Source organism: Oncorhynchus tshawytscha, linkage group LG19 (genome assembly GCF_018296145.1).
Source record: "Oncorhynchus tshawytscha isolate Ot180627B linkage group LG19, Otsh_v2.0, whole genome shotgun sequence".
In the NCBI taxonomy this organism is placed as follows: Eukaryota; Metazoa; Chordata; class Actinopteri; order Salmoniformes; family Salmonidae; genus Oncorhynchus; species Oncorhynchus tshawytscha.
Genome location: NC_056447.1, coordinates 2,048,934 through 2,075,941, shown reverse-complemented (window position 1 = coordinate 2,075,941; position 27,008 = coordinate 2,048,934). Strand labels below are relative to the sequence as shown.

The following is a 27,008-nucleotide window of genomic DNA, read 5'->3' as shown; positions in this document are numbered from 1 at the left end:
TCTGAGCTGGCAACCCTGAGTTACAGTTAAAATCTAAGTCAGTCCTGACAGAAAAACTTAACTCTTGTCAGACACTGATAGCCATTGAGTATAGAGTATACTGTATGTCCGGATTCAAAAGGAAACGTCTCACTGATGAGGAGAAACAATAAATCATTCTGATGAATAATCTGCGTACGAGAGTGAGTCGGATCAATCAGATAGTGACAAGGAATATCTGCCTCCCAAACTTCTGGACTGTGAGCGTGAGATGTCTGTGGACAATGATGCCCACCCCTGCTGCCAACCTTGTAGGCTGTGATTGAGAAGAGGTTGAAGTTGAGGAGGATGGTCCATACTGCATCAGAGATAGACTTCAACTTCACCCTGTCTGGCGTACAAAGCACCCTGCCTACCACCTCGTAGGCAGAGTGTTTTAAATTGTTCCTTGATGATGAATTGGTGGAGAGTGTGGTGCAGGAAGGCAACAGGTACAGTATGTCCATTATCATATTACAGAAAAACCCAACCTCTCTTCAAATGTATCAAAATTAAGAATGCCTTTAGTCTATTAAACATGCATATTTGTTTGCAGGTATTCTCATGAACTGAAAGACTGTCCCTGGTGTAAAAGGGAATGGTTGAACGCTACCACCAGTGAAAGGTATACCTCCTGGTCATGGTGGTGTGAAGAAGGGCTCTGTGAGGGACTCTTGGACCACTGACCCCATGCTGCAGACCCCTTGTTTCCCAACCCTTTTCTCCCAGGAACGCTTCCTTGTCTTGCTGAGAGTGCTCCACTTTGGGAACAACGCCACTGCCAACCTCGCCGACCCCCTTCACAAAATGAGGAATGTCCTAGGCAGCTTGACCAGGGCATTTGGAAGATTATTTGTGCCTCACAGCTTGGAAAGGGAGGATTGCATCCATTAAAGCGCCACAGATTTTGAGTCAAGGTCTTTGTTTAATGTGACTGTCTGACAGGATATGTACAGGACCTGATCATTTACACCGACACCACCACGGATATAAGGCATTTTGAGGGTCTTGGCATATCTGGATCAGTGGTGATTGCCATGCTGCAGCCTTACCTCAGAAAGGGGCACACTGTATTTGTGGACAACTGGATGCCAGTGGGCGGAGTTGGGAGGGTCGTCAGCTACATGGGAAACATCTGGGCCCGGCGTCTCCCAGGATAAATACACCACTTCCCCATTCATGGAAGAGACTCTCGCCATGCAGACACACCTGGGTCCGGTGTGTCCCAGGATTAATACACCACTTCCTCATTCATAGAGGAGACTCTCTCCATGCAGACACCTTTATAGATTGTGTTGTGTTTCTTGGTGGTTTTTGGTTGTTTGCTTTAGCATATTTCAACACCCTCCATTATCACATTCATGCATGCAAAACACTCACTTACACTACTGATTACTGATTACACACACCGTTGTATATTACACTTAGTTACTTATTTAATAAATATATATTTTGTTACTCCTTATCTCCACGTTGTCTCCCTTTTGTTACGGCTTTGAGCCGGTCCGTGACACTGTCCTGTACCTTCTGAGGGGCCTGTGGCTCAGTGAGATCCAACAGGAAGTAACGGGGAGATAATGGCAGTGAAACGACAAAATGTCCATGTTCTTTCCACTGTGCACACCTACAAAATGTCAAACACAGGAAAACTGGACTACGGAGAGAATAAAAAGAAGCCAGACTGTGTCTTGGAGTACAACAATAAGATGGAAGCAGTTGACAAAGTGGACATGCAGAACTGAACAAAAATATCAAAAATATAAAGAATGCTGAGGAGTATTTCTGTATGTAATAAAGCCTTTTTGTGGGGAAAAACTCATTCTGATTAGCTGGGCCAGGCTCCCCAGTGGGTGGGCCTATGCCCAGTCATGTGAAATCCATAGATTAGGGCCTAATGAATTTATTTAAATTGACTCATTTCCATATATGAACTGTTTATATTTTTGTTCAGTATATCTAACATTGCTAAGAAATATATTAATTATACCCAGTGTATCACATTTACCTTTTCTGAAGACATTGTAAAATAGAATTGATTTATCTTCTTTTCAAATTAATTTCGAATCCACTTTCACAGTCTCAAATCTCCCACAGCCAGAGTGAATGTTGATGATACATCATCCCAGCAGTGACAGAGAGATGCGAAGTAAGAGCGATTGCACAAAATCTGTACACGGTATTAAGCAGATCCTTAATTATTAAGTGAGGAGTTTTTGTATGAGAGAGTGTTGAATTTAGTGAAGATAAACATGAATTGCTATTTTGATGTGAGGCTTTTTTGATCAAACAGAAGTTCCGTAATGCTTAGGTTATTGGAGTGTACTGATATAACTGTGATGCACATGACATCCCAGCAGCTTTGAGAGAAAACACTTTATATCTTCATTGTCCTTGTTGAAATTCAAGACGGTCTATGCATATTCATGAGGCTAGCATAGCATCTCTCTCTCCATTGAATACAGGCGATTGACATCCACCCCCCTTATAGAACATATAACAACAACAACAACAAATCAAATAACGAGGTGCATCTACCAATCCAAAGAGAGTAATAGGCGGGAGCTTGACAGCCCGCCACAGAAACTTCAAACATATTATGGAAAAGAGATGATGTATGTTTCTGGACGACGCAGCACCATGCCGTCTTGTTGACAGCATGACCGAGCAGCGCAGATCACTGTTCGGTTTGAGAAAGGCCCTCCTCCCTCACTGCTTTTGCCCATTCACATCACGGGACAACATAATCGAATCTGCCCCATATCTCTGGCGGCGACAATGAATGAGAGTTGTGGTTTCTGGGAAATCATGTTCAACTCTAGAAAAAAATAAACACCAGTACACACAATACTCCGCAATGATTTAATGAAATCTGGCAGAGAAAATGCAGGTTGCATAAACATTAATGTATTTTTGTTGATAACATAGCATTCACGTTGAATATTTTCAAGAAAAGCAATATCTCTCATTCACATTCAGGGAATTTTTATCAGGTTTGAAATCTGATACACAGTTACAGTACTTGTTGATCATGAAATATGAATGGATTGTTCTCACAAGATATTCTTTAGACATTCTATTGATGTTTAGATCACTTCGAATGCTAATATGGTTGTGTTTTTCTACACTGTGTGTGTCCACATCAAGGACCCTGATGAGCTGAAGGTTGCTTGTGTATATGCTTCGATCTCTGGAAACCACACACACACACACACTTCATGTGTTTGTTCATGTCAGTTAAATAAACTTTGACAAATGCAGCTAAGTAGTTCTTTCCCAGTGTACCCACAGGGTGACTTATGCTAATTACGTCTCTGAATCATCAGCCTTGCCTTCAACAGAATAAATCCTGTTTGCTCGATGTAATCCTCCCCTCTCCAGGCTATCCACTTATTTCCCACCTTTCCATAATTTGAGTTCTCACTGCAGCACTAATCAATATTTAATCCGATATAAACTGTCCAGGTAGAGATTCCAGCTGAAAGTCATTGTTATGAAGAGAGAATGAATCTGTATGTCATTGTAGTGGTTGTTGATTTTGGGATATTGAAACAAAGTTATGATGGGCCAATGTTTGGGGATTCATCTCTGGAGGATCTCATGAGAGGTTGAGATGTGTGAATGATTTTAATCAGCGATGATTAATACAATTACTCATATTTTTATTGACAACATGTTAAGGAATGGAGTCACCATACAGATATCATTTTCAATCTCGCTTTCATTGCGTTTCTCCACAGGTGGGCTTACCCGGAGGAACTTGCTTTAATTGGTGGAATCACATTGAGATGATTGAGGGGGTGGAGGAGGTGGCCATGTTTAAATGACAGCCAGCAGGAGGTGGAGATGAATGTGACAGTAACCACGTTTCCATCCACAGTAAAGCCATACTATAAAATAAGTGGAAATATAATGGAAACAGGAAGTTTCGGTAAATGTTATAAATGCCGACAGATAATTTGTTCGTTCGACATGGTGGGATCTTTTTGTGTCTGTAAAATGAATTATGCGGGAAATGGCACATATATTGATATAATAACCACCACATTGAAGTAAAGTTGGAGTCTCACGATGATATGGTGTGTGGTCTTCCCACTATGACTTGGGAAACCATGCAGTTTCTTAGGATACAGATGATATAAATGATGATGAACTTCACAGGGCGATGAAAGTACACAGTGATCTTGATGCTTACTTTCCAATAAATATTGATGGTCTTAATCTGGTGACAATATGATTGATGCTAAACATATTCTCACTCTTATCCATAATAATCTCATCACGTAGACTATCCTACCCCGCACAGCCTACCCGCACTGTGTCTGTGAGCTGTTGACCAGAGTAGGCACATTTGCTATTTAACGCAACAGTTTTTGTGACAAAAAACCCCACAATGGAAACACATTGAACTTCAGATTTTTATTTGTTACATGAAAACCGAAGCAAAAAAAGGACATTTTATGTGCACTATGTAATCACGCATTGATTTTTATCTGCAACAAGTCAGTTTGATGGAAATTTGTATTTTTCTTCATGCATATTTTAGAATATTCACATATTTTAGAATATCTGTCGCCAATTGAATCTAAACCTAGCTAGTGATCTGCTTGCAAAGGCAGTTATGCTGTTCCAGAGCACTGAGCTAAAGCAATTGAGAGGTGAGCAGGGACAGAAATCCCCCTGAAAAAGGGCTATTAAGGCCATTAGAGGGAACGAGGGTGATGGGAAGGGTTGTAGAAGGAATTGTCATCAGCTTCTGGGGAGCCCTTCCTTGGCGCCAGGGGGAAGAAGCAAAGATTGAGGGGATTAAAGGAAGGGAGAGTATGAGCTTTGGTTAAAAACTAAGTTTCAGAGGAAGAGCTTTTGTGAATTCAAAAAGAAAATTAAGAGTATGTAACAAAAAAAGCATGATGCAAAGGATAAATAAATAAAAGACACATTAAAGGATGACTGAGATCATAGCTGCCATCCAGACTTCACAGATGGATGGCCATGAGTGAAAGATAGATATTAAAGACACCCTTATTTTTTCCAGTTAAATCTGCTCTGAAATTACCCTTGGCTGCAGTAACCACTGAACAGAACAGCCTCTGTGTGCTTGGGTCATAACCATTATCTTCAGTGACATAGAGTATACTATAGCGTTAAAGCTTGCCCTGATTACTTTGCTAATGTTTGCATTTCATCCTGCACAAGCTAGACTTGTTTTCTCTGTCACGGTGTGTGAAAAATGATGACAGAATGCCTGCTGGGTTGCTATACTATACAGGGTTAAGTATCACATGTGAGCTAAAAATATTTCATGAAACACTCTTAGCCCATCAGCAGACACCCCTGACATCACTTTTTGCGTCAGTGCACAGTGCCACTTCTCCTGGGCATATTTTTGTGTGTTAGAAACTAGTAAGGCAGTTTAGGATCATTTTTCCCAACGTGACATTGATCATTATTACTGCCATGTGTTGTTTATGTTTTTTGACGGAGTACCGTAGACATAACAACTGAGGGTTCAGGGAGGGGGGGTTCAAGAAGCAGAAGCTCTGTCTTTCAGTCCAACCTTGTGTTGGAGGTGTTTTCTGAAGGCCTTGTAACTCCATGCTGTGGGCAGTGGAGGTTTATGCTCAGGACAGATTCAGATACCACGGCAGCCCTGAGCACAGCTGGGTGGACAGTTTGAAAACATGACATTGTTAAATGCGATCACCATGCTGTTGTGGAACTAATCCCCTGAGAATAAGGATGACATTTGGATAAACCTTTGGAATGATTAAGTAAATGACGGATGTGTAGATAGCGAAGAGAAAGACATACCTGGGAAAAGTTGGAGATGATATTAAAAAATAGCCTCTTTGGGGGAAATACTGTACATAAAGACTAACTGAAAGTAGACAGAGAAGTATATAATCCAGCTGTGCCCAGCAAGTGGATCGCTGCATGTATTTTAAATGCAGTTATGTAGGAAGTCCAGAATAAATGCGGTGTTAATAAAGATGCCGCATTGTCTTTATTTTTGATTTACACCCCCAGTTTTGTGTTTTCTTTTCTGGGCTACACAGGCTTTTGCCATTTGTGAACTGGTTTACCTTAGAGACTCGTCACATTCAGAGAGATAAAGAGACGTGGTGGGGGAATGTGTGGGTGGGAGGAGAGAACACAAGCGCCAATTTATGACTGTTGGCTAGTCACTAATTAAAACAACATGAATCGCTTTCTTTGCCCCTGCCAAGACGGTGCAGAGAAAAATCACCTGTCACTGTGTCCAACTCAGGCTACTGTAATTAACCACTGATGTTTCAAATTAGAACATACTGTTGGCTACAGCTCATTCAGAAGAAAAACGGAATCTCTCTCTCTCTCTCGTTGACCCAATACATGATATTCTTATCCTAAAGGGCAATGCTAAATATAGTGTTAGCCTTGAGAAACACTAACATGCAACTATAATGCAAGACTGCACACACCCAACGTGTAGATACATGTAATACACTTTCTTTTTTTTTTAAGGTTATTGAGGGGTTCTTTGTCAGAGGTGAGGGTGATATGTGTATTATTAATATCATGAATTTGACATCCCATTTATAAGGCTAATGGTAACTACTTCTAAACTTCCAAAGACCCAATCAATCACGGACGAATGATAGTATACCTACCTACATGTTGAAATGACGGTGTCCTTTGGGCAAATCCGATGTCAATGTAGTCGACATAAACCCAACTTCACTACAGAAGTTACTTTCAATGATGCAATGTTATTCAGGTAGTTCAGGTAGTAAATGACTATAGAAGCTGATCAATGTCTAAATATGTTGACATGATAGCTCAGCTGAATCCCACACTGCTTGTTTCCTAAGCTTAACAGGGTACATAAAGATCTAGATGGAGTTCTCACTGAAGTGCATTACACCTCATATACAAGTAGGAGTCACTGTTCAGGCAGAAATCAATGGACTGTGGCTTTGCATTTTATTTCAATAAACTGAACCTCTTTATTTAGATTGATAGCATTACGCTGAAACAATGACGTTGACTCAAACATTCCATTTTACTATCAACATTGAAACACGGTCAAATAAAATATGTCTAATCAAATATGAAATTCGACATAATTTGAACCACCGAAAATATATTGAATATAGGCTGAAATATTTGTATGTTTCTACGTGGAATTTCCAACGCAATTTCAACACAGTTCTGATGATTATGTTGGAATTACATTGGTGTAACTACATGTTATTCAGGTTAAGATAATGTATTTAAGTTGAAGTTTTAGCCTAATTTCAGTGTTTACAACACTGGTTGAAATTAGATGAAAATACTACTGGTGGATGATTTTTTTCGAATCCAATGGTCACAATATGTTGACAAATTACATTTAACAACATTGATTCAACCAGTTTGTGCCCAGTCGGAGTGTTATATATTAGCCTAATATAATTTCAAGTTTTTGCTCTAGCCTATATGCAGCTGACAGGGAGCGCGGTAGAATTTAACAGATTGACAGTTGTTGTTTTGCATTGAAGTGTGTAGGCTACCACTGAAAAGAGACCTCCCCCTCCACTCCCCACCCCCAACGTACCTCGCCCCATGTCCACTCCTCGCAAGCCACCTTACCCCTCCAACCCCACTTAAACCACCACCTAACCAATGTGCCAAAAACCAACAAAAAGAACAAAAGAGAATGAAGAGAAAAGCAATGTAAAAACAAAAGACATCAAGTACAAGAACAATCTAAACAACAAGGCCAAATGCATGCATTTGTGGCAATATTTCTGTGTGTGTGTGTGTGTGTGTGTGTGTGTGTGTGTGTGTGTGTGTGTGTGTGTGTGTGTGTGTCCGTGTGTGCGCTTAAATGTGAGTGTGTGTGTGTGTGTGTCCGTGTGTGCGCTTAAATGTGAGTGTGTGTGTGTATGCATGCATGGAATCAGCCTCAGGCAAACAAGCATTGGATGTAACAATGTTCCTCTTTTGTGTCAGTTGAACTTATTTAAAAAAAACATTTAAACATTAGTTTACCCGCAGTGAATCCGCTCAACATTAACATTAGATTCAGTCTTCCAGCAGACACCCACATCCAGAGCGACCCACAGCAGCAACCAGGCTCAACATTAACATTAGATTCAGTCTTCCAGCAGACACCCCCATCCAGAGCGACCCACAGCAGCAACCAGGGTCAAGCGCCCCGCCCAAGGGCATAAGGACAGGTCCCTCACCCAGTCGAATCAGGGACCTGAACCAGCGACCTATCGGCCACCGGCCTATGCTCCCAACCGCCAGGCAACCAACCATCCAAGATCCCCCCCACAGTTCCTCTCAAGAGCTGCCCCTCAAACCCCCTCTCCCCTCAGCCCCCCTGAAAAAAATGTGTTCTATCTTTTCTGGGGGATGAAATGTATATTGTAGCCAGCTCTGCACTGATAGATACTTTGAACAAGGTTTCATTTCAATTAACTGAAAATTAGAAATGGCAATCTGCACAAGGGCAAAAATGCCATTTGTAAACAAGGGATGAGCTTTCTTAGCAATCTACTTGAAAACCATTTTGGGTTACAGTAAAACCTGAGTAAAACTGAAGCTTTTAGAGAGAGGTTTTGTGCTTTTATATTTAAGAATCTCAGCCCACCCAGTTCATATTCATTCTGTAGATAGGCACCCTTTATCTTGTCTGGTTTAGAATCCCAGATAAAGCTAAATATTTTTTGCTCATATGATTTGAAAGACGAATCATGAGGATTATGCAGCGCCATAAGTAAGTGAGTAAACTGATATATGACTAAGGAGTTAATCAGTGCCATTTTCCGTAAATGGACAATTATCTCCATGGTTGTAGGATCTTGTCTATTTTTATAATTTTTCTACTCAAATTCAATGTGGAGAGCACATTTATATATTTTGTCGTATGAATACCAACTATGTCTACATCACCATCAGCCAATTTATAGATAAACTGCAGGGTAATGTAAAAGTAATATGGTACACTTATCATAATTAGGTTTTAGTACAGTGCAGTGATAATAATATAGATAATAATGGAAAATATCATAAAAAACACACAACTGTACGATATAAGTTGAAGAAACATGAGCATGCAAGTATATACAGGTCAGTGCCAGTACCTTATTCAGTCTGCAGGGGTATTGGAGTGGTTGAGGTAGGTTTATACATTAAAAAAAGTGACTGGCCGTAGGATATACATGTAAACAGGGCTACAAAGTGACTGGCCGTAGGATATACATGTAAACAGGGCTACAAAGTGACTGGCCGTAGGATATACATGTAAACAGGGCTACAAAGTGACTGGCCGTAGGATACACATGTAAACAGGGCTAAAAAGTGACTGGCCGTAGGATATACATGTAAACAGGGCTAAAAAGTGACTGGCCGTAGGATATACATGTAAACAGGGCTAAAAAGTGACTGGCCGTAGGATATACATGTAAACAGGGCTAAAAGGTGACTGGCCGTAGGATATACATGTAAACAGGGCTAAAAAGTGACTGGCCGTAGGATATACATGTAAACAGGGCTAAAAAGTGACTGGCCGTAGGATATACATGTAAACAGGGCTAAAAGGTGACTGGCCGTAGGATATACATGTAAACAGGGCTACAAAGTGACTGGTCGAAGGAATATATAAATACTTATGGTGTTATCTACAGCGCCTTCGGAAAGTATTCAGACCCCTTGACTTATTCCATATTTTGTTACATTTCAGCCTTATTCTAAAATGAATTAAATATAACAAATCCTCAGAAATCTATACACAATACCCCATAATGACGAAGCGAAAACAGGTTTTATAAATTTTTGCAAATGTATACAAATTTAAAAAACTGAAATATCTTATTTACATAATTATTCAGACCCTTTGCTTTGAGACTCGAAATTGAGCTCAGGTGCATCCTGTTTCTATACACTCCTGTCTATATAAGGTCCCACAGTTGAAGCCCTGACTTCTGTCTGTCTGTGCCAGAAATTATCGGAAAGTGACTGGAGTTTTTTAAACCTAACTAAAGCTGACTTAAATGTTTTTAGGTATTTCTTGGTCATCCAAATTAGACAGATCTACAGTATATACTGTATATTGCCACGTATCTGTTCATTCAGTGCTATAAGGCTTTTACCATTTTAAGTTTTATCAAAGGGGTCTGTTTTGAAAATACTCTATGATTTTACCGTGTCTGGATAGTGTATATGGCGCCAGAGAAGGCGGCAGATGTTTTACGTGCCCCCAACCGATTGTTTTTTTTTGTCAATTTCTAACTTTTATTTAAACTTATTTTGTACATAATGTTGCCGCTATCGTCTCTTATGACCGAAAATAACTTCTGGACATCAAGACTGTGATTACTCCTGCTAAGATGCTAAGCTACAGGACTGTTTTTCTAGCACAGACTGGAATATGTTCCTGGATTCCTCTGATGGCATTGAGGAGTACACCACATCTGTCATTGGCTTCATCAATAAGTGCATCGATGACGTCATTCCCACAGTGACCGTATGTACATACCCCAACCAGAAGCCATGGATTACAAGCAACATCCGCACTGAACTAAAGGCTAGAGCTGCCGCTTTCAAGGAGCGGGACTCTAACCTGGAAGCTTATAAGAAATCCCTCTATGCCCTCGACGAACCATCGAACAGGCAAAGCATCAGTACAGGACTAAGATCGAATCATACTACACCGGCTCTGACGCTCGTCGGATGTGGCAGGGCTTGCAAACTATTACAGACTACACCGGACGAGCTAAATTACTTCTATGTTCGCTTCGAAGCAAATAACACTGAAACAAGCATGAGAACACCAGCTGTTCCGGAAGACCATGTGATCACGCTCTCCGCAGCCGATGTGAGTAAGACCTTTAAACAGGTCAACATTCACAAGGCCGCAGGGCCAGACGGATTACTAGGACGTATGCTGTGAGCATGCGCTGACCAACTGGCAAGTGTTTTCACTGACATTTTCAACCTCTCTCTGTCTGAGTCTGTAATACCAACATGTTTTAAGCAGACCACCATAGTGCCTGTGCCCAAGAACACTAAGGTAACCTGCCTAAATGACGACCGACCCGTAGCACTCACATCTGTAGCCATGAAGTGCTTTGAAAGGCTGGTCATGGCTCACATCAACACCATTATCCCAGAAACCCTAGACCCACTCCAATTTGCATACCGCCCCAACAGAGCCACAGATGATGCAATCTCTTTAGCAATCCAATCCACACTGCCCTTTCCCACCTGGACAAAAGGAACACCTATGTGAGAATGCTATTCATTGACTACAGCTCAACGTTCAACACCATAGTGCCCTCAAAGCTTATCACTAAGCTAAGTACCCTGGGACTAAACACCTCCCTCTGCAACTAGATCCTGGACTTCCTGACGGGCCGCCCCCAGGTGGTAAGGGTAGATAAGAACACATCCGCCACGCTGATCCTCAACACAGGGGCCCCTCAGGGGTGCGTGCTCAGTCCCCTCCTGTACTCCCTGTTCACTCATGACTGCACGGACAGGCACGACTCCAACACCATCATTAAGTTTGCCGATGACACAACAGTTGTAGGCCTGATCACCGACAACGATGAGACAGTCTAGAGGGAGCAGGTCAGAGACCTGGCCGTGTGGTGTCAGGACAACAACCTCTCCCTCAACGTAATCAAGACAAAGGAGATGATTGTGGACTACAGGAAAAGGAGTTTCACCTGGAGTTTGCAAAAAGGCACATGAAACACTCTTAGAGCATAAGGCAAATGATTCGATGGTCTGATGAGACAAAAATGAACTCTTTGGTCGGAATGGAATGCGCTATGGCTGGAGAGAACTAGGCACAGCTTATCAGTCGTCTAACATCATCCATACCATGAAGCATGGTGGTGGCAGTATCATGATATGGGGATGTTTTTCAGGAGCAGGGACTAGAAGACTGGGAAGGATAGAGGTAACAATCAATGGAGCAAAATACAGGCAAATCCTTGATGAGAACCTGCTTCAGAGAGCAAAGGACCTTAGACTGGGACGAAGATTTACATTCCAACAGGACAATGACCCCAAGTATACATCCAAAGCAAATTTGGAATGGCTTCAGAACAAGAATTAGAAAATCCTGGAGTGGCCCAGCCAACACCCAGACTTGAATACCATTGAAAACCTGTGGAAAGACTTGAAGATTTCTGTTTACCTCCACTCCCCATCTAATTTAAGATAGCTTGAGAATGTCTGCAAGGAAGAGTGGGAGAAAGTCCACAAATCCATATGTGCTAAGCTGAAACAAACATACATAAGACGCCTCAAAGCTGTTATCGCCACCAAAGGTGCTTCTACAAATTATTGACTCGGTGTGAATACTTACACTACCGTTCAAAAGTTTGGGGTCACTTAGAAATGTCCTTGTTTTTTGTAAGAAAAGCACATTTTTGTCCATTAAAATAACATCAAATTGATCAGAAATACAGTGTTGACATTGTTAACGTCGTAAATGACTATTGTAGCTGGAAACGGCAGATTTTCTATGGAATATCTACATAGGCATACAGAGGCCTATTATCAGCAATCCAAGTTTATCATTTTAAAATGCTAATTGATCATTAGAAACCACTTTTGCAAATATGTTAGCAAAGCTGAAAACTGTTGTTCTGATTAAAGAAGCAAAATAACTGTCCTTCTTTAGACTAGTTGAGTATCTGGAGCATCAGCATTTGTGGGTTCGATTACAGGCTCAAAATGGCCAGAAGCACTTTCTTCTGAAACTTGTCAGTCTATTCTTGTTCTGAAAAATTAAGGCTATTCCATGCGAAAAATTGCCAAGAAACTGAAGATCTCATACAACGCTGTGTACTACTCCCTTCACATAACAGTGACAACTGGCACTAACCAGAATAGAAAGAGGAGTGGGAGGCCCCGGTGCACAACAGAGCAAGAGGACAAGTACATTAGAGAGCCTAGTTTGAGAAACAGACGCCTCACAAGTCCTCAACTGGCAGCTTCATTAAATATTACCTGCAAAACACCAGTGTCAAGGTCAACAGTGAAGAGACGACTCCGGGATATTGGCCTTCTAGGCATAGTTGCAATGAAAAAGCCATATCTCAGACTGGCCAATAAAAAAAAAGATGAAGATAACACAGAATAACACAAAATAACACAGATACTGGACAGAGGGAAACATGTTTTCACTTCGTCGTTATGGGGTATTGCGTTTCGATGGGTGAGAAACAAAATCTGTTTCATCCATTTTGGATTCAGGCTGTAACACAACAAAATGTGGATTAAGTCAAGGGGTATGAATACTTTCTGAAGGCCGTGTATATGTAACCTCAGGGGATTTCCACATGTAAGCACAATGAGTAAACCATGTGAAGATATGTAAAGCCCAATGGAAAGTTTGGCTTCCAATATTCTGCATGCTTGACAGGTTTCCTTTGCATCTACCTCCTTTCAACTGCGCGATAACATGTAAAACATTTTGCTCATTGTATTTGGGTTGCAATGCGGAATAGTTTTACATAACAAACAATATCTTAAAAACATAACAAGGAGTGACAGTAACCTTACAGTGCAGTCAAGCGGTCAAATAATGGAAGTCATCTACTGTAGAAGGGTAGGACTAATGAAGTCACATCAGATCATGTCACCTATGAATGTTCCTGTGGCCAGCATCTGGTTAGGAAGAGGCCTTGTCAGAAAGCTCCCAAAACTCTAACACACTAATAGTGAAGAAAATGAGAGAGAGGAAGGAGAGAGAGAGAGATACACAGCCAGGGAAAGTACATGAGAGCTACATTTCTTTAAAAAAACATAGAAAGAAGAGACCTGGCTGTCATGTCATGCCAAATTAGCTTTTCTCCCTCAGTCTTTTTTCAATCAATTATCATCACTGGTCAGCCAGAAGGATACTGTCAATATGGAAGTGAATGGTACAAACGGTGGGGATTTTGTGTGTGTGCGTGTGTGTGCGTGTGATTAATTTGATCACACGCGCGCATGATAAGCTTGCCAGTTAACTTTAGTTAAACTTGACATTTTTAGGTGAGCTAGCAAGGTTCCCCACTAGCTAGCATCTGATGAGATTCAGGGGAAACAAAAAACAGTGTGGCAAATTGGGCATAGAGCCATTCTTTCGTCCTACCAGATCCGCAAGAAGGTTCTGGCTAGTGTATCCGTCTGTCCTTCGACTGTCGATGGATGTGGATATCCAGTTTATCAGGACCCAGTCTCCCAATGACGGTCATGATTGTTTATTTACAGGTTCCTTACAATTTGCTCTTTAGCACAATCTGTTTAGTACCCGAAAGAGCATTTGCAGAAGGCCTGGGTGCTCATTTTAGCTGCCATTTGCTTCGTGCTGTTAAAATCATGTGATGAAATCCTGCAATCTCATTGATGCAGTCCCACCCGTTAGCAGGCAATGTAATAATAACCGGCAATGCAATCCAAGCACTGGGTGGCAGGCCGAATGCCCAGAACTGCTGCTTGAAGCCGAGTTGGGACTGAACAGCTTGTTTTTGAAACAGTAAAATGTACTCAAATTAACCACACTTTTATGGGTATTTAAAACATATTCCATTAATTAAATAATAAAACAGTATATATATTACAAAATCAAACAATAATTAACAAAAAAACACATATCCACTGGAAGTACTCTAACCATCATTGTTTTGGGCATTTTGCCAAGAGGTCTGAGACTTATGACGAGGTTGCTGTTGTTGTACTATGACTCTAAAATATAACGATGATGATGATGATCAAAATGAAGGCGTTGGTGTGTTTTGAGAGTAAAATATCATAACAGCCCCTGTCATTCCAACATCTGTTATTTGTTTCTTGCACAGTGAAATTCCCCTGCACAGCTATGTACTGCTTTAAAAACTCCATGCAAAATATCAAAAATAACTGTAATTGTGTGTGTAGGATAATGGAAAAACACAATGTATTAAATACATTGGTGGGAGAATTTAAAGGAGAAATGTAGACCTACGGCTAGTATGGCAGTGTGATACTGAAAATGAAATTGACAACCATTAGGAAAATAGAAATTACATGCAACCTGTCACCGACGTAATGATTAACCAGTGATCAATTTTAGTGAAGCAGGTGGTGGTCAATGCTGACACGACATTTTCATTAGAGTGCGTAAACTGGAAACTGAAACAGATTTGTTCTGTCTTGCAAAGCATGAGTGGTACATTCGGTGCAGGCCTTATGTTTAGCCTACGAATTGTGGCTTTAAATGAGCTTCTAAATACACTGTATTACCAGGTGTTCAGGATCTAAACACATACTGTACAGTAACTAAACCCTTTTAAAAAGCATCAAGGCATTAAAAATGTCATTGAAAATGCATCACGGTGTTTAGATTGTAAACACTAGAAAATATTTAATCGCCGTAAGACATTTTAAACACATGAAAATGTTTATTCAGCACATATTGTTTAGGTTTTAAAGACTAAACACTGGGGGTGTTGTTTTAAAACTGTAGGGCGTAATGCTAAGTTTGCATATTTCCCAGCATGCCTTTTGAGCGAATGTGAGAGATGCCCACACATGACTGAGTTTGTTAGTGAGAGAAGCCTTCACCAAGAGACTGCCTAATTGAATGTGAATCAATTAAAAATAAACCATTTATGAACATATATCATATTATGGCCCAGTTATCCTCAACAGTGTGAGCTGAAAATCCTGGATGATGAGCCACATCAGACCTGCAAATCATAATATGCTGGTTTGTGAAGTGGCTACTAATTCAGAATCCAGCCAGAGTGAGGATAATCACCCACAACCTGCAACCAGAATGACTGCCATGCTGAAGGATTTATCAAACTACCTAAAATGACGTGGGCACCGACTGAAGTCCACGATGACTTCAATTACAGAGCCCCCGACACCTCTCTGATTCAGAGGGGTTGGGTTAAATTTTTGGAAACGTTTTATTGTTGCATTTCCTTTAAAACAGCGCATATATTTTTGCACATGCTTTTATACACATAAAAACAGCATAAAAGCATAATGCACAGCATTTGAATATTACAATTAAGTTTGTTAAAAAGTACATGTTGTTAAAACCAATAAAAACAACCATAAATAAAAGTACTTTTTTATGTAAAACAACCAATTCTGTAAAAGCCATTTAAGATGTGTATAAATTATTTAACAAAAGTAAAACATTTTTAAGACATGAAAAACATTAAAAAGTCACTTTGGTCCTTTGTACAGGAACGGGGTGAGTCCTTATCAAACTCGCCTCCTCCTGCTCCTCCGAATCAATTTTCATCCGGTCCGTCGGGGCCCATAAGAGATCCCTCCCCTAGGCGCAATCAATCCATGGCCGCCGGGACCTTGGGTGACCTTGGGACCCTTCGCCTGGGGTCGAGGCCCCCTTTCTTCTGTACCACCCCAGGGCTTCCGTGGCTACCATGGCCACTGCCTGGGGGGTGGTCTCTACTCATTTCGCTACCAGCAGGTTGCGGGAGGACCACAGTGCTTCCTTCAGACACGTGAGGGTGGGCCAGAGCTTTGTGAAGGCCTTTGGTGTGCCTTCGGCCCACCCCGTACAGCACGAGCTGGGGCATTAGGTCCTCCCCTGCTGGCAGACACGGGGAGATCAGGGGGCCCTTGGTCGATTTTATTTATTTATTATTATTTAATTTTTTTAAAGTTTTATTGTTGCATTTCCTTTAAAACAGCTCATATATTTTTGCACATCATTTTATACACATAAAAACGGCATAACGGCAGGGTAGCCTAGTGGTTAGAGCGTTGGACTAGTAACCGAAAGGTTGCAAATTCAAATCACTGAGCTGACATGGTACAAATCTGTCATTCTGCTCCTGAACAGGCAGTTAACTCACTGTTCCTAGGCCGCCATTGAAAATAAGAATTTGTTCTTAACTGATAAAGATAAAATAAAAAAGCATAAAAGCATAAAACACAGCATTTCAATGTTACATTTAAATTAGTTAAAAAGTACATGTTGTTAAAACCAATGCTTATTGAAATGATTAATTATCAAAGATTTATTGGTGGTGACAGTGTTTCCTAGCCTCAGTGCAGTGGGCTGCTGGGAGGAGGTGCTCTTATTCTCCATGGACTTTACAGTGTCCCAAAACTTTTTGGAATTAGTGCTACAGGATGCAAATTTCTGCTTGAAAAAGCTAGCCTTAGCTTTCCTAACTGACTGTGTAAATTGGTTCCTGACTTCCCTGAAAAGTTGCATATCACTGGGGCTATTCGATGCTAATGCAGTACACCACAGGATGTTTTTTGTGCTTGTCAAGGGCAGTCAAGTCTGGGGTGAACCAAGGGCTATATCTGTCCTTAGTTCTACATTTTTTGAATGGGGCATGTGCATTTAAGATGGTGAAGAAAGCACTTTTAAAGAGCAACCAGGCATCCTCTACTGATGGGATGAGGACAATATCCTTCCAGGATACCCGGGCCAGGTCGATTTGAAAGGCCTGCTCGCTGAAGTGTTTAAGGGAGCGTTTGACAGTGTTGAGGGGTGGTCGTTTGACCGCGGACCCATTACGGATGCAGGCAATGAGGCAGTGATCGCTGAGATCCTGGTTGAAGACAGCAGAGGTGTATTTAGAGGGCAGGTTGGTCAGGATGATATCTATGAGGGTTCCCATGGTTACAGATTTAGGGTTGTACCTGGTGTAGGTTCCTTGATAATTTGTGTGAGATTGAGGGCATGTAGCTTAGATTGTAGGACGGCCGGGGTGTAAAGCATATCCCAGTTTCGGTCACCTAACTGTACGAACTCTGAAGATAGATGGGGGGCAATCAATTCACATATGGTGTTCAGGGCACAGCTGGGGGCTGAGGGGGGTCTATAACAAGCGGCAATGGTGAGAGACATTTCTGGAAAGGTGAATTTTTTAAAGTAGAAGCTTGAATGGTTTGGGCACAGACCTGCTGCATCTAATGTACATTATCCCAGGGGCGTTGGCAGACACAATGTAATGTATGTCCCCCTAACTGCCTTGAATACCTCTTTCGATCCTACAGCTATTGTTTGCAGTAATCATGTGCCTATAAACCAGGGTTACACTGTTAGCACTGAGGCGGTGTGCCCTAGTAGGAAGTCCACTGTGTGCAGCTCACCGTGCATTATCAGCTCCAATATAAATAACACGAGCAAGTCTACATCTGATTAGCTTCCCAGTAAAGCATTAAAAAAGTGCTAAAAAAATAGCCCGTATTAACATATGTAGCCTAAGAAATAATGCTTGAGAAGTCAATAACTTAGTTTTAACAGATTACATTTATCTCTGAAGCTCACTCCGATAATACCTTTGATGATACAGTGGTAGCAATATATGGTTATGAAGTCTACCGGAAAAAAACAGAAATTCCTACGAGGGTGGTGTCGCGGTTTATATTCAGAACCACATTTCTGTAAACATCTCATGTTAAATACTGTTGAAGTAATATGGCTACAGGTTCATCTGCCTCACCTAAAGCCCATTCTTGTGGGAAACTGCTATAGACCACCAAGTGCTAACAGTCAATATCTGTGTGAAATGCTTGATAATGTACATGATATCAACAGAGAAGTATATTTTGTGGGTGATTTAAATATTGACTGGCTTTCATCACACTGCCCACTCAATAAAAAAAACTTCAAACTGTAACCAGTGCCTGCAACCTGGTTCAGGTTGTCAGTCAACCTACCAGGGTAGTTACAAACAGTACAGGAATGTCTGGTGAGTATGAAGGCCATGAAAGAACTGGGACATTTTCCGCTTCCAGGAGTTGTGTACAGATCCTTGCGACATAGGGCTATCCATTATCATGCTGAAACATGAGGTGATGGCAGTGGATGAATGGCACGACAATGGGCCTCAGGATCTCGTCACGGTATATCTGTCAATTATAATTGCCATCGATAAAATTAAATTGTGTTTGTTGTCCATAGCAATGTCCCGTACCATTACCCCACCATCCAACATGGGGTACTCTGTTCACAACGTTGACGTCAGCAAACCACTCACCCACACGACGCCATACACGCTCTCTGCCATCTGCCCAGTACAGTTAAAAACTGTGGTTTATCTGTGAAGAGCACACTTCTCCAGCGTGCTGGTGAGCACTGAATTTGGTTATGATGCCGAACTACAGTCAGGTCAAAGAACCTGCTGAGAAAGACAAGCACGCAGATGAGCTTCCCTGAGACGGTTTCTGACTTTGCAGAAATTATTTGGTTGTGCAAACCAACAGTTTCATCAGCTGTCCAGGTGGCTAGATTCAGACGATCCCTCAGTTGAAGAAGCAGGATGTGAAGGTCCTGGGCCGGCATGTTTACATGTGGTCTGCGTTTGTGAGGCTGGTTGACCGTACTGCTAAATTCTCTAAAACGGCTTATAGTAGAGAAATTCAAATTGAATTATTTGGCAACAGCAATGGTGGACATTCCTGCAGTCAGCATACCAATTGCACACTCCCTCAGAACTTGAGAAATGTGTTGCTTAGTGTTGTGTGTCTAAACTGTACATTTTGAAGTGGCCTTGTATTGTCCCCAGCACAAGGTGCACCTGTGTAATGATCATGCTGTTTAATCACCTGTCAGGTGGATGGATTCTTTTGGAAAATGAGAAATGCTCAATAATAGGGATGTAAACAGATTTGTGCACAACATTTGATGCTTTGTAGTGACTGGGTGTATTGATACAACATCCAAAGTGTAATTAATAACTTCACCATGTTCAAAGGGATATTCAATGTTTGCTTTCTTTACTTTTACCCATCTACCAAAAGGTGCCCTTCTTGGTGAGCCATTGGAAAACCTCCGTGGTTATGTGGTTGAAATTCACAGCTCGACTGAGGGGCCCTAAAGATGATTGTATGTGTGGGGTACAGAGATGAAGTAGTCATTCTAAAATCATGTTGCAAGCAGAGTGAATCCATGCTATTTATCATGTGACTTAAGCACATTTATACTCCTGAACGTATTTAGGCTTGCCATAACAAAGGGGTTGAACACTTATTGACTCAAGACATTTCAGATTTTCATTTTTAATTCATTTATAAGAAGAAGTCAAGGGCTGTGAATACTTTCTGAAGGCACTGTAAGTATCCTTGCCATAGATGAATAGGTTCAACTTTTAATTACATTTGCTGACAAATGTTGGCACTAGTAGAGCAGCTACAGTGCCCTCCTTAATTATTGGGACAGTGAAGCATTTGGATTTGAAATCAAACAATGACTAACGGGTTAAAGGGCACCTTTAATTTGAGGGTATTTCCATCCATATCGGGTGAACCATTTAGAAATTACAACACCTTTTGTATGTAGTTCCCCCATTTTAGGGGAGCAACATTTTTTGGACTAATTCACTTATATGTGCATTAATGTCATAAAAAAATGCAGTATTTGTTCCCATAGTCATAGTACGCAATGACTACATCAAGCTTGTGACTTTGTTGGATGCATTTGCTGTTTGTTTTGGTTGTGTTTCAGATTATTTTGTGGCCGATAGAAATGAATGGTCTTGGGGGTCTGATATATGTGTGTCTGTAACTTTCTTTCGTAAATTTTTTTTGCACATGACATATTCTAATATAATAAAAATAATGATAATATTTACATATTGTAGTAACTATCCCAACGTTGGGTTTTGCATAGGCTCTTAAGGAACTAATACATTTGTATTGTCATTATAGCAATAAAAAATGTAAGTGTTCAAACTTAACATGTGATAACAATACAACAGGACAGATTAACTGGAATTACATATAATCTCACGAGTGGCCAAAAATAACTATCTGAAAGCCACATCCCTAATAAGCCACGCCTCTCTAGTCTTCTGATCCGACCGACTGGGTCATAGCTCAATAACCCAGCATCAGTAACCCAGCATCAACAACCCAACCTTCTCTTTTAAAAAATAACAACCCAACTAAGTGAACCAATGCCTGCATCCCAACATTTGGGTCATCCGACCCAACATTTTTTAGAGTGTACGGAAAGAGCTAGTTCTTTGAAGCCACAGTATATTCTGTTTGTGTCTCTCATTAACTGATAAATTAAAGCTATATATTAACTTTAGGGGTTACAAACGTCCCTCTTTTTCAATTATGTGCTAATGGAAAGAAAAGGACAACCACAAGCAGGCTCTTTGGTCCCTGGAAATGAAGTTGTTCATATAAGGACTAAAGACAATACGAATTGTATTTGTTTCAACCCAGATCTTAATCTCTTAATGGCATAAATTCATTAATGTTGAGAGTAAATCACTTATTGCCTCTGGTATTCATTTAGCTATTGTTATCCTATGGCTCTGAAATCCCAGTTCAAGGGTTAACCTTCTGGGATTGACAGAACGTTGGCATTTTACAGGTGATTTCAATCATGTCAAAGACACCAGATGCATTTGTATTTACAGCCGGTTTAATTTGTTGCAGTCTGTGAATAAGCTGAGATCGGCTCAAGCTGCCAGCCAATGAGTGGCATTTGTATTGCTGGCAGGCCTTTGCCTGTCTGTCTTTCTTTCTTCCATTCCCCCTCTCTTTGAATGCCAATGGGTCTAGCCTGTAGGGCCTGCCCGCGCACCCTGGCCTTTGACTGAAGTGAAATCAATCAGTCCTTCAATCACTCTCCAACCTTCCCTGGGTATGCCAGTTCTCCCTATCTGTCCGACTGTCCGTCTGTCTGTCTAATTCCACCTTACAGTTTCCCCTCTCTTCTCCATTACGCTGTGTCCACCTGAGAAATGTGAAATTGTCGTTCCCTTTGGTTTTGAAGTTCTTTTGGGGTGAATGTGCTCCTTAAACAGGATGAAATTAAGTTTTAAGTCAGGTAGTTCTTAATGTTCTGACAACATCGCAGGGATTTGTCTTTCCATTGCTATTCTCATGTGTAACATATAGTAGATGTCTGGGGAGTAGTTTCCATTGTGGAATTGATCAATTACTAGTTTTTCAATAAATACTTACACTATGTCTTCCTTGTCTGCACAGATCCCTCAGATCAGCTATGCATCCACAGCGCCCGAGCTGAGTGACAACACACGTTACGACTTCTTCTCCCGTGTGGTGCCACCAGACTCCTACCAAGCTCAGGCCATGCTGGACATCGTAACGGCGATGGGCTGGAACTATGTGTCGACCCTGGCCTCGGAGGGGAATTACGGTGAAAGTGGTGTGGAGGCTTTCGTCCAGATCTCCAGAGAGTCTGGTAAGTGGGATGGGGCTCTTTTTACTGGCACAAAATGGCTGCTCAATGAGGTTTTTATTGAAACTTTTTATAGATATGGCTACTGAATGTGAGCTGTCTTTGTGACGCCATGATGGAGGATAAAGGAATGTGATTGAATCCAAAAGTGTGTTTCTCTCCTAATACACAGCAAGGCTTTTATTCTTCGGGTAGGCGTCCCACTAGCGGGACACCAGCCGACACCAGCCGACAACATCCGGTGAAATTGGAGGGCGCGCAATTCAAATAAATAATCGGGAAATACTAAACATTCATGAACATACAAGTATCTTGAATTATTGTTTATTGCATTGTCCGATTTACAATTGGCTTTACGGTGAAAGCATACCATGCGATTGTCTGAGGACGGCACCCCACATCATCATATTTTTCAACCAGCAGAGGCTTCATAAAATCACAAATAGCGATTAAATAAATCACTTACTTTTGAAGATCTTCCTCTGTTTAAAATCCCAAGGGTCCCAGCTACAACATGAATGGTCGTTTTGTTAGATAAAATCCTTCTTTAAATCCCAAAACGTCAGTTTAGTTGGCACCATCGATTTCAGTAATCCACTCGTTCAACATGCAGACAAAGGAGTCCCAAAAGCTACCGCTAAACTCCATCCAAAAAAGTCAAACAACGTTTCTATTTAATCCTCAGGTACTCTAAAATGTTAATAAACTATAATATTTCATACAGAAAGTAGTATGTTCAATAGGAAAGCAAAATTAGTAAGCATGCGCCCTCTCCCTCATGCGCCGAAAGACTGATAATTGCTCCGGTGCTCTCCTAACCAAAACTCCAAATTCTTGCTTGTTTTTCAAAAAACAAGCCTGAAACCTTGAATAAAGACTGTTGACATCTAGTGGAAGCTATAGGAATTGCAATTTGGGAGACGGAATTACATAGGAAAAATAGCTTTTCATTTAAGAGCCTGGGACCTCAAAATCTGTTTTTGTTTTTAAACCATGGAAAAGGGTGGCTATTTGAAGAATCTGAAATATAAAAATATATTTTGATTTGTGTAACACTAGTTTGGTTACTACATGATTCCATATGTGTTATTTCATAGTTTTGATGTCTTCACTATTATTCTACAATGTAGAAAATAGTAAAAATAAAGAAAAATCCTTGAATAAGTAGGTGTTCTAAAACTTTTAACTGGTAGTGTACTTTTTGACTTCCAGCGCCCCAGGGATAATGTACATTTGCTGCAGCATTATGGCAACTCAGTGACACAATGGTAGGGATTATCTAAAGTGGGCTTGGGTCATTGGTAAGTCATTGTCTCAATGCATCCTTGAAATGCGAGTCCAGGAGCCAAGATGATTTGGATGATTTGGATCGACTCATCATTCCTGTAGCGTATCTTCTGTTTCCAGAAGATGCCAAAGTTATCTATAAAAGTTATTCCAACAGAGCTACAGTAATATTTTAGCCAGGTGTGTAATGCCAGCAGCATGATGAATCTTTCACACACGCTGCCCAACGATGGTACCGGATCTGACATAATTGGCTGCTTTTTGTAATGTTTCAGAGCTAGGATCAGTTCTTTAAAATACATTTTCAGCAGGTCGAGCTTTCCCTCCTAATGCCGTTTGACCTCACATGGACTACGACAGGTTCAGCTCCCAGCAGCTGTCATAAAACAGCCTGAAGCAGCCTTGTAATGTGCCATACTTATGCACCAGGATAGCACAGGGTTTTTGCCCCAGGAACCGAGATGCTTCTAACCATAGAGCTGCCAATGACGACAGCTGGTGCAATGGCTGAGAAGGTCCGGCTGTTCCTTTGTAAACCGCTCGATGGCCCGATGGACCCGAGCTTGCTGTAGTATCCATCGTGGAAGATGAATGGGCAGAGTCTTAGACAGCCTCACGGTCCGATGATAGGGGAAGCTCTGAGGATCTGAACCTGAGGTAAACCTGAGGTAAAAAGCCACTGGAGACAGAACAGAAGATGAAGGCACAGGTACATCCGTATCTGATTCTCGAATCGGAAGCCCCCTGGGAAGAAGGTGCCGGAACCTCTGGATCCAGGGTTGCAAAGCTGTTTCTAGTATGTGTCCGGTCCGGGCTTACTTTCGCCAAGGAGGCCCCTGTTGCCAGAGGTCACTGTTTTAGACTTCCACGGCGAATTATATATCTCCATGGCTGATTGGTAGGCTTGAGAACAAGAACATCCACCAAGTCATCCAGGAAAAATCTACTAACTCTATTCTCCAGGGAAGGGGGAGATCCCTTTGGGGAGGAATCGCTGCAGAGTACCGACGAGTTGAACGACTCAGTGGCGACACTTCCACCAGGCCAAAGTGGCGTCTGGCTACTGGGGTAGAAGAGAAAGAAAAACTAGGCGGGTGTGGATTCCCCAGTAGCTTGTGTAAGTTTGCTACTTATTTGCTAAGAGTAGCCACTTCACCCCTGTAGTCCTCTGCAAGCAAACAGTTGCTATTTTGAATGTCCGGGTGGTCCACATTTTCCTGGAATTAGGCAAAATAAACACAGCACCTGCAGCCTTGAAAATGTTTGTTAGCTTCCTCCATTTGAGGCTACAGGCTAGCTAGGCTAGCTAATCTAGTGAGGCTTCTGTGTGTCTCTTCTTGACAGGAAATTCTCAATTTGTCCGAGAGGGAAATACACGGCTATCAAAAACATCAGGCCAAGAAAACACAAAATGAATTCAAATTTTTATAAATTTCACGATGAGAAAAATTAATAGAGGTGTAGAGTATTGTAACTCAGGCTTGTAAAAAATGTTTAGTCAACAACACACTCACATTGAGGTGCGTGTCTGTCAGGCAAGAAAATTAGAGTGTTTCAACAGCAGGGGACACCTTGAAAGTTCACGCGTCAAGTCGTTGTATGCCAGAATTCAGAACAGTCTAAGACAAAAAAAACACTAAGAGCATTTCTTCTCGCTCTCTTAAGCCGGGTGTACACCACATGATTTCGGCACAGATTTAGCTGTCCCAGACAGAGATCTGCGTCAAAATCCCCACGTCGTTGCCTACTCGGGCACACGGAGGTCTACCTATGCCATCTTCGAGACGTCCTAGACGTCCAGATATTTTCAAACATGTTTGATTTTATCGGCACAAAATCTGCAGTGCTCCTGTAGTGTGAGATGTGCAAAGACAAGTTTTGAGAATGGAAATAGGCAATGAGAGCTCGCCAGAGAAGAAGTCAGTGAGATGATCACATCACCCTGAATGTGTAGACTTGAGCAGGACTACTGCTAGTATGCTTTTGTACTTGCCGAAGTGTCAAATCATTACAGATCAGAAGTTCATGTTATTTAATTCAAAACATATTAGCTAGATATTTCAGCTCTTTATGGCAAGAGTGAAGTCTGACTGGAAAAGTTTTGGAGCCACAGCTCATTCTAGCTACTTTGACAATCTAATCACATCATTGTTTTCGTAAGACAGCGTGGTATCGGGAATCCTCACGACCAAGTGAAGAATCTTGTGACTCCCCTTCTGTGCCACATCGTTTGCACCACTACGTTGGCAAGACAAATGAAATAGGCTACACAAAGACGGTTGTTTAATGTGAAAGGCACAGTGATGTTTGGACTATTTGCTTAGAAAGACTGCTACGGTAAGTGTTTAGCCCCTTCCTTCCACATTCACCCATCCAAACATATTTACAGCTAGAAATGTTTAAAACGTTACATTATGCACCAGAATAGTTGATTACTCCACAACTTTAACGAGACAACTGCTGCCCAGAATTACCGTCACAGATGATCAATTAAGCATGTGTATCACAGGGGGATGTCTGATAGTTACTCCGCAGCCTTAAGTGTCCAGCTTGCGTCATCCCATTAGCTAGCTTTTTGAGGTGGTCCGATTGGCTAAGACGCTTGAGGAGGGTGGTCACGTGTGGCAGAGGTCCCAAGTTTGAGCCAGGTATGGAGCGAATCGGGAGGAAGTGGTACTCGCTTAGCAAGCAGCGTGACGTCCTTTACACATGCATCGGACGGGAGGGGTGTGTAAACATTTAAAAGTGGTCTGTGAAATATGTATTTTGTTGATAAATGAATATAGCAATTAGGGTTGGGTGATATGATAGCATTGTCTATCGACGATGATTGACAGCCATCAAGGCTGGCGACATTGTGATGTGGCAGACGAAGGTTTAGCATATTTGAACTTGACTGGTGCCACGCAGCAAAGACCAGAGTCCAGAGTCTTGCAGCGTACAGCCTATTTCAATAAATATCATATTAGCTTTAAGACAAGTTAAAGTTATGAACAGTATCTTATTTCCCAAATATTCTAGCCTAAAAACGTGTTGTCCTGAAGTTGCCTAAGTGCTATTCTCAATCACAGCTTTAAGAGAGACAATGTTATCTGTTTACTATTTTTTTTTAGGCTAATAAAGACATTATTATTCAGTTCTGAATATAGTAGACTGCAATTCTATCCGTCCCGCGATGTATAACCAAACTAACTACAGCAGGGGTTATCAAAAATGTTTGGGCCGATGGCCCCATTTGGATGTAAAGACAATGTGGCGATCCCAACAAGTAAAAAAGGGGTGCAATCAATGACCAATGTTAATTTAAAAAATGACTGATTTGTAATAACGTTGTAATAATCAGAAAGGTAGTAGAAAACATGAATGAAAACATCAGGCAATAATTGTGTATGATATTCTGTGTAGAAAAAAATATCCTCATTGTTGATGTTCTTTTTCCACCAGTCTGATTTACTGCCTGGTCCTGTCCACTCCGTTCTAAGGGTTTTGAAGGAAACGGAAGATACATATTTGTTCCTGAGAATCTTAGCTTTCAGTG

General features: G+C 41.3%; 1 protein-coding gene across 1 annotated transcript in view; it reads left to right on the top strand.

Annotated features, from left to right (window-relative positions):
- The window catches only part of LOC112218221 (metabotropic glutamate receptor 8-like), a 223,866-nt gene that overhangs the window by 99,090 nt on the left and 97,768 nt on the right, over positions 1-27,008 (top strand). The window contains exon 3 of the mRNA XM_024378845.2: positions 21,970-22,186. Coding sequence (XP_024234613.1) covers positions 21,970-22,186 — 217 coding nt within the window. The remainder of the gene's footprint in view (positions 1-21,969; positions 22,187-27,008) is intronic.